The sequence below is a fragment of the Ixodes scapularis genome, unplaced genomic scaffold (genome assembly GCF_016920785.2).
Source record: "Ixodes scapularis isolate PalLabHiFi unplaced genomic scaffold, ASM1692078v2 PGA_scaffold1__304_contigs__length_218370807, whole genome shotgun sequence".
Lineage (NCBI taxonomy): Eukaryota > Metazoa > Arthropoda > Arachnida > Ixodida > Ixodidae > Ixodes > Ixodes scapularis.
In genome coordinates this window covers 53379601-53387530 of record NW_024609846.1, presented here as the reverse complement: position 1 = coordinate 53387530, position 7930 = coordinate 53379601, and the positions used below count along the sequence as shown (strand labels likewise).

Below are 7930 nucleotides of genomic sequence, written 5' to 3'. Positions count from 1 at the left end.
AGGGTGTCCTTCACTTTGCTGCGGCTCAGGTTGTGCGCGGCTAGGATAGGTGGCGCAAGTCGCCGACTAATTTGGCCAGCCACGTGATTCGGCACGATATGGTGGATCTTTATTAGGATGGGGCAGGAAATTGCCTCTGGTGCAGGACTGGAATCCCTGCCTATATATCCAGTCTAGATCTTAGCATACACAGGCCACAAAATTATTGGTTACATAAACTCAACAGCTGCTGTATTTTGGCTGATATATCCATAGATATGCCAACTATATAAGTGCAGAAACTCATCCACTACAAATCTTGAAGCATAATCTCGCAATGTAGATGTCGCACAACCTCAAATTAATGATCAAAACGAACGCGTTGACTGGTGCTATGGAACATGGTCAGCTTCGAGAATGAGGCACTCCATTTTTATCGATATCTTCTCATTAGTATGATATCTCTTCTACAATAATACTCGAATAGAACAGCATGCGTCTCATAGGGGACTAGCGTGGGCAACAGCGCCCCAAGGAATGGGTACGTTACAACAAATTCCCAGAAGACCTAGAAACACCATGGAAGAGCCTTTATTCTCATTAAAACTAAGGCCAGACAAACTCTCAACTTTTTATACATATGCAACAGAACCATGGTCAACATGAAACGTGAAGCACACAGGCCAGAAAGAGTAGGATGAAAACAAGACAAACGTAGGAGATTTAGTAGATTGTTTCGACACTTCTGATAACCATACCCGATGACAAAACGATGCATGCGCGAAGGCGTCAGCCGAGTATTGGGTATCGTTATCGGAGGTATTGGAACAATCTACTAAAACTCTTTATTATGCGACAGCACGGCTTCGGCGGAATGCCTCGCCATTACTCCATGGTAATGTCAATGCTGACGTCGGGAAAGGGGGTCTTCCAGTAGTTGAAGGCGTTGAATGCGGGGTCGTCAATGTCGGAGCCGGGGCTTGCGACGTCCATTGCGTCCACCGGAAGTGGTGGACCTCCATCTTCTTCCCTAGCTGCTCCGAGGACCAGTTTGCCCGGACGGTCCAGGGAGTCCTGGTGGTGCAGCTCATCGGTGTTGTTGTTGTTGTTGCCGTTGTTGTTGCCACTGCCGCCTCCACCTCCATTTCTGCCGTGCTTTTGCTTGGAGTCCTGCGTTAGAAAAAGAATAGACGAATGAACAAACCTCATTTCACACATCTGGATTGAAACAAATGATTCTTCGTTGCATGTTCGGGCACAAAGGGTTCACGTTCTAACAAAGAAACCCATCCGAAGCAAAGATTGCGTAATTAATATTTCTTTTGCACGTAAGCATCTTTCATTTACAAGTCATAAAACACCAAGCAATGGTCCACACGCATGAGCCCCTGCCGATCTGTCTGACCTTGCGAGCGATACGGAGTACCACGTGTTCTCGGGGAGGGGGGGGGGGGGGGGGGTCACGTGACATGAGGGGGTCACATGACCTCAGAGGGTAATCCTGATGACCCTCATACCCTCGTGAGGGTAACCCTAGTAACCCTTGTGAGGGTAACTCTCGTGACCCTCGTGAAGGTAACTCTCAGAACCCTCGTGAGGGTAATTCTCATAACCCTAATGAGGGTAACCCTTTTGAGGGTAATTAACCCTCGTGAGGGTTACGAGGGTTACCAGGGTCACTCTCACGAGGGTTACGAGGGTAACCCTCGTGATTCTCGTAAGGGTAACCCTCGTGAAAGTAACCCTCACGAGGGTCACCCGCGGTTACGCCGACGCCGACGGTGACGCCGCGCAATCCGGAAACGGGCGCCTAAGAGCTGCGCTCTAAAAAATGGTTCGAGTCTAGACTAGAAAATACATTATTTAAGAGTAGATGATGTGTTCCACGATTTTGCAGGGCGCGTTTCTTAAAGATATAAGGACGGCAATTTAGCGAAGAATCTTTGTTATCTGATTTGAAGACTGGAACAACCCTTCCCATTTCCCAGTCCTCTGGAATGCTGCTCGTGGAAAGTGACTGAGAAAAAAATTAAACACAGATATTTGGCGGCAATTTGCCTGATGTTTTTTCTTTTACGTTTTGAGTTAATCTCATCTACGCCGGCTGATGATGACAGTTTCATGTTTTCATTCACACAAGAAATACCATCTGCAACGAACGTGGCGGAAGGCATTGGTGTCGGTCTCTTCGTCAGGTATAAAGGAAGGGACACGTGAGCTTCATTAGTAAAAAAAGATGAAAAGGCAACATTAAACACGTCGGCACATTCAGCATCGTTGACAACCTTGCCCAATTCAGTAGTGAGTGCAATAGTGTTCGTCTCCTTTGGGTTTAAACACTAGCCAGAATTTCCTGGGGTCAGCATAATTGGCAAGTCATTATGAAAATATTAGTGTTTGGCATTTTGGACTGCAGTAAGGTAGTCACTTTCAACTGTGTAGTATTTATCCCATGCACAAGGGTTTCCACATAGCTTGGCAGCACTAAGAAGCTGCTTTTTGTTATTTTGTAATCTCTTAAAAGTTTTTGTAAACCAACGTTCATTGTGGCTGGCACGAGTGCCGAGTCTTGGAATAAGATGATTTACAAGTTCTGCAATTTTGTCTTTAAACATGCTTTCTTTATTCCAGCCTCGTGTATTTGGCAAATACAGCACCAAGTTTGAATTGTTATTTTCATGTGAAAGTCATCCACCTCCAAAATCTTTACAGCTGGACACCCTGACAACAAAGCAAACAGGAGGAACAGCAAGTGTTTGAACGGCTGTCCAGTTAAAGATGCTGAACTAGTAGCAAAAAATGAGGAACCTATAGAGCGTGACAATTTGTGCAAGAAAAGCATTGACGTTTTTGGCCTCAGGACAATTCGATTCAGCTAAAATCTCAATTTTAGAGCCTGTAAAATGTAAATTGTCGAGGCCTAATAACGGCTAGACATTTTCATTTATGTTTACTGTACATTACTTGAGGGACAATATAAACAAGTCCAGAGATGCCACCATCGAAATTCTTTCTACATTTAGCAAAGGTCAAATGCAAGCAATGTAAACAGATACAAATAATCAACTAGAATATGTCTGTATTCCATTCATTTCTTTAGCTTGCTCTAGTACTTGAGTTGTCTTAATTGTGATACTCTATCCATGGCCCAGAATACATTTAACATGTTGCTCGAGCAGCATGCAGCTTTCCTGCTTCCACGTCCTGTCTAAAAACAGAGATACAAAAAACAAAACAAAAAAAATAGTATACATAAATTTTCAATTCAATCAGACCATCAGCAGCATTAACAAGGGTGACATGTATATCTATCATGACGCTCCTGAAAGTTGGCCACATTTCTTCCTTTTCATATACCAGCTGTGACCTGCTCAGTCAACCATGATTGAAATGTTGGTTGAAGTTTTGACTGCAGCCACAGCAAATGCCTCAATAAAACCACATACGTAGTTCAGCTGGTTTAACCGTTACAAATTCACACTTCCTACGAAAAACACACACAAGAGAAAAGCATGATCAAGCATGATCTGTTCAAACACATGTTTTTTTTGATACCACAAACTTTCTCTCCCATGCCCAAGATGTTTTCAAAAATTACTTTCCAGTGACTTCCAATACATATTTGAGTTTCCTGACTTTTCCCCGGCTATTTTATCGAAATTTTCCGACCGAACTCCAAGGGGATAGGATTTGTCTGAAGTAGTTTTTATGTGAAAACACTGGTATACATGCAAGTCCGGCTTCAGGGCGCTGCCATCTTGCTCGGCTGGGGTGCACTTGGAAGCGTCATAATCCGATTACGAAGCCTGGCTAAGGCCACGCCAAAGCACACCCATCTAAGCAAGATGGCGGCGCCCTGACACCGGACTTGCAAACATGTACACCTGACAGCGGTGCAGTTGCCAAGCAGTGATCGCCTCATCCTGTCAGTCTATTCTTTGATATGTTTTGCTGAATGAATGTCCTGTGTTAAATGAACAATTTTTGAAATAAGCATAGGCTGTATAGGCATACCCACGCTAAACCAAGGTGTTGCATGTTGCCTTGGCACCTACACTTCCATGGTTTCCCCAGCGCACAGTCCAAGATTTCCTTACCTTAACAGCATAAATGAACTAAACCACCATGCTGGGGATAGCCTGCCGAAATAGCCCACTTATGAGTGGGTGTGGAAGCTTGAAAGGCGAGCTTTTGTATCCTGAAGCCATTTGGAAAAGGTGACACAAACAGGAAGAGTCTGTATGAGGATGCAAGGAGGGAAGCTGGTCTTGGAGGTGATCCGAGTTGAGGAGGTAAGTCGGGTTGAATCTCTGGGTCCCCCCCCCCCCCCTTTTCCCCGACTAATTTTCAAGAAAATGTTTGCTTTGGCATGCCGGCTGAGTCGCCTGCAATGTGTTTCACACCACACACACATATCTTACTGTTGCTTAGGAAAAGGGAAGCCCCCTGATCTATGCTCACTGGGATGGAAATTCCCTATCTTCTCCAGATTTGCCAAATTTCCTTAAAATTCCCAGTTTTCCTGGTTGGTAGGAACCCTGTTTTTGAATTACTATGCACCTAGTTGAAATGACACATGACACTGCTGTGCATCCAGACTAGCAAGGACAGATTGACAACATGTTCATACGTTATTTGAGAGAGTTTAACCACATTTTGCCACATCACGATGCTTTTAAAACTTGTACCTGCTCGTCACTTCCTCACTGTTCCTTTGGGGGCTCTGATTTCAGACAGCCCTTATTTGAGTAATGGTCTATAGCAGTGGTTCTCAAGCATGGATGTGTCAGGGACCCCTTGGGGGACCTAAAGTAACTGGATCCTGGGAAAGTAACACCAAGCTCCCCGTGTGGTCACCATCTTGGTCCGTGAAATGAGCAATTTCTCCTTGAACCCTTTGTTCTAGGTGAGCCGATCTAGATTCGCTGGTGACGGGTAGCTTTATGGGGTCGTTTTCTGTATACCGAGATTTTGCAAACCACACACCGGCGAAACAAGCGTACACCTTCGTACCACCACCACATGCTGTGTCGGTGCTTGGAGGCACTGAAAAATAAGTTTATTGTCTTGAAATATGCAAGAAGAACAATATAATTGTAAGAGATCCATGGATATGTGCATGATTAAAATGTTGATCGCATACGAAGTGCCAAAGACTCTTATATTGGCGGGGAATGCTTCCAGTACAATGATGCTCCATGGTGGTCTTGGCGCGACTGGTTTAGAACGACCCCCTGGAAGCTTCGAAGATTTAAATGAACCAAGATGGCGATTTCCATGGCAACCTAGACCAATTAGCCAATCCCCTTGCGAGGTTTGGGTCGTCTGTATGTTAGTATCTGTTTGTGTCTGGCTAGCAGATAGGGAAGGCAATGGCGCTACTTTCCCAGGATCCAGTGACTTTAGGGGGACCCACCCAAGTGATGGGGGACCCCATGCCAGTGGGTGAAAGGGAAAGGGGTATAAAATAAGACAACTAATTGCAGTGTGAAAGGGCATCCTTTACTGCTACAGACAGGAGGAGTGAGAGGCCTCAAGTAAAAGGATGAATGGATGGACAGATAACACCTGTACCTTTTATAAAGGGTAGTAGCTTGCACTGCCTAGCCAGGGTTAACAAAAAACAATGTTATTTTCCAGAAAAGAGAGAGAGGGTAGGGTTGAGGTGAGGGCTTCACAGACCTTATCGGGTCCGCAGAACCCCATCTGAGAACCACTGGTCTATAGGATTTCATTCCTGTGGATGTAAGATTTTATGGTGACGACCACATTTTACACACCAAGACAGAAAATGCTGACAATCAAATGTGACCTAACTGTGGCCTAGAGTGGCTGCCCAAGAGGTGTGCACTTGGCAACTGTCCCACATTTTTAGGAGGAAATGAGCACCAGGTGATATTCCCTAGAAAATGCACATTATGTATTTTCTCATATCATGTTAATAGTAATTAAAGAGACCAGATATCCTGATTTAGACAGAACAAATCCCGCGTTTGTGGCCATGGTTGTGCTGTCCCACCAGCCTGCTTGCTTGTGGGACAGCGCTTTGTACCGCTTTGGCTCCCCTAAAGTTCAAACAGTAAATAAGTGCTGTGGACGTACCTGCAAAACTGGAGGAATAATACAAAGCTCTAACCTAGCCATTAGCATTAGATGTGCATGTTAAAAAACATGTAAACTGCAAGTAAAAAAAAAAAAAAATGTTGTACTGTGTCTTGCAGCCTAGCTCCCTGTCCAATGTTCCACTTTAGGGTCAGGGGAAATTGTCACTTTATCCATAATTCTTTACGAACTGTTTATCGATACAAATAGCTAGGATTGCATTTCCCAGCCAATTTAAAGTGGAGTATAGATATTCATGTTATATGGCAGTGAAATTGGCAGGAGTAGGGAAGGTACAGAGACCATGCATTACAATTTATAATAAAAGGAACTCCATCACCTCTTCAAAATAGCTCTGAGTACTTACATATTCAGCACAGTACAGCACAAATTTCCACAGTTTACTAAACAACAAACTTAATTTAGACATTTGTATGTGGTCCTCCAGTTGTTTCATAAGTGGGCATGAGTATCATAAAAGGTTGCAATAACTCACTTAAATTTTATATTGTCATAAAAAAAAATAAAAAAAACTAGAAACTATCTAGGGAACAACCTTTCAGAAATGTTTCTAGCTGTGTCCAATTTAATTATAATAGCTTGTGTAGTATAAGTACTATTTTGTTTTGCGTTAGTGTTGTATTTTCCCTTGCACCTTGCTTAAAATGTCACTGGCAGCACTGTGAATTCGCCTAAGCTTTTTACTGTCGCATTTCTGATTACTTTTTTTTTTTTTAACAACTCTTCAATTTGTAACAACAAAACAAAATTCTGGCCCAATTCAATCGTTCTCGCGATAAGCCGCAGAAATCTCCCGTATTCCCTCACAGACATATCAGAGGCATTCCCCAAAAGCGCACCCGAGTGATTAGCTCAACCTTTTTGCGCAACAAAGCGAGCTCCCTTCCCGAACGAGCTGACAGTGCATGTTGGCGCATAAAAATATCGACCGGTTCCGCAACGACGCAAAAGTAGTCACCGCCAGTGCTTCTCTTACCGCCTTTGTTCCGTTACCAATGGGCGATGTAGCTTCATCTAAACCGAGCGACCCGGACGCCGTCCTACATCGTCATTCATCGTATCCTCATCGACACCCCCGCGCTATCACAACACAGCGCACTTTTCTCATCAACGACGGGACCACCACCGAACGCGCGACAAAGATGCGATGACAAGCAAGAAAAAGCGCAGGTGCAGCCAACCGGTGCAGCCCACGGACAAAGGTATCTATCTCCGAATCGCTTACGCGACAGACGAAGGAGAACGGTCCCCCTCCTGGAGTGTTTGGGGGATGTCCTACCTTACCGAAGGTCGGTTCTTTCGGTGCCTCCTCGATTTCCCGGACGAAGGCATCGCTGCAGCAGTTGTCGAACCGCAGTTGCTTCACGGGCGGGGAGCTGAGACTTCGATCCGAACCGCAGCCTGACGTGCGCTTGCGCTGCGCAGCGGATGGTGCTGCTGCCGCAGCTTGCAGACGACGGAACTTGGGAGTCCCGCGGCACGGCTCGCGGCGCACTTCAATCACATCCATCGCATTGCCGTCAGTACGCTCGCAAGGTATCGTTTCTTAAACGGCGTTCGTTTGAATAGGATATCGCAAACTACCCGAGATTTTTTTCGTACGAATGATGCGATATGTCACTGCTTCGTGTGTGCAACGTTTGTAATAAAGTGCGGCCAGGGCGGCCGCACAGTTGGGCTAGCGTGGCGGAGGTTGGCGGCGTTTTCGAGTGTTAGACCTGCAATGCACGGCGGTGGTAAAAATTTTAGAAATAAAGGAGAGGTAGTGAAAGAGTTACGTGTTGGAAAAAGCGTTCGTGATGAGAGGAGGCTAAGCATTTGAAGGCCA

General features: G+C 45.1%; 1 protein-coding gene across 2 annotated transcripts; it reads right to left on the bottom strand.

The window, feature by feature from the left end:
• Window positions 1–552: 552 nt before the first annotated feature.
• Window positions 553–7884, bottom strand: LOC120835962 (CAR1 transcription factor-like). 2 transcript variants are annotated; one of them, XM_040221196.3, is made up of 2 exons: window positions 7382–7884; window positions 553–1149 (listed from the first exon to the last, which is right to left on the bottom strand). In XM_040221196.3, exons 1-2 carry the CDS (start codon window positions 7610–7612, stop codon window positions 865–867), a joined length of 516 nt encoding a protein of 171 aa, XP_040077130.1. In that variant the 5' UTR covers window positions 7613–7884; the 3' UTR covers window positions 553–864. The 2 variants fall into 2 exon arrangements, with proteins under 2 accessions (XP_040077130.1, XP_040077132.1); XM_040221198.3 differs by having other exon boundaries at window positions 7387–7884.
• Between the last annotated feature and the right edge of the window lie 46 nt (window positions 7885–7930).

Bases quoted from the DNA above. Each gene is read 5' to 3' on its own strand.
- LOC120835962 (XM_040221196.3), bottom strand. From the start codon at position 7,612: ATGGATGTGATTGAAGTGCGCCGCGAGCCGTGCCGCGGGACTCCCAAG. The intron at 1,150-7,381 runs GTAGGACATCCC...TTTCTAACGCAG, and splicing joins AAGAACCGACCTTCGGTAAG to GACTCCAAGCAAAAGCACGG.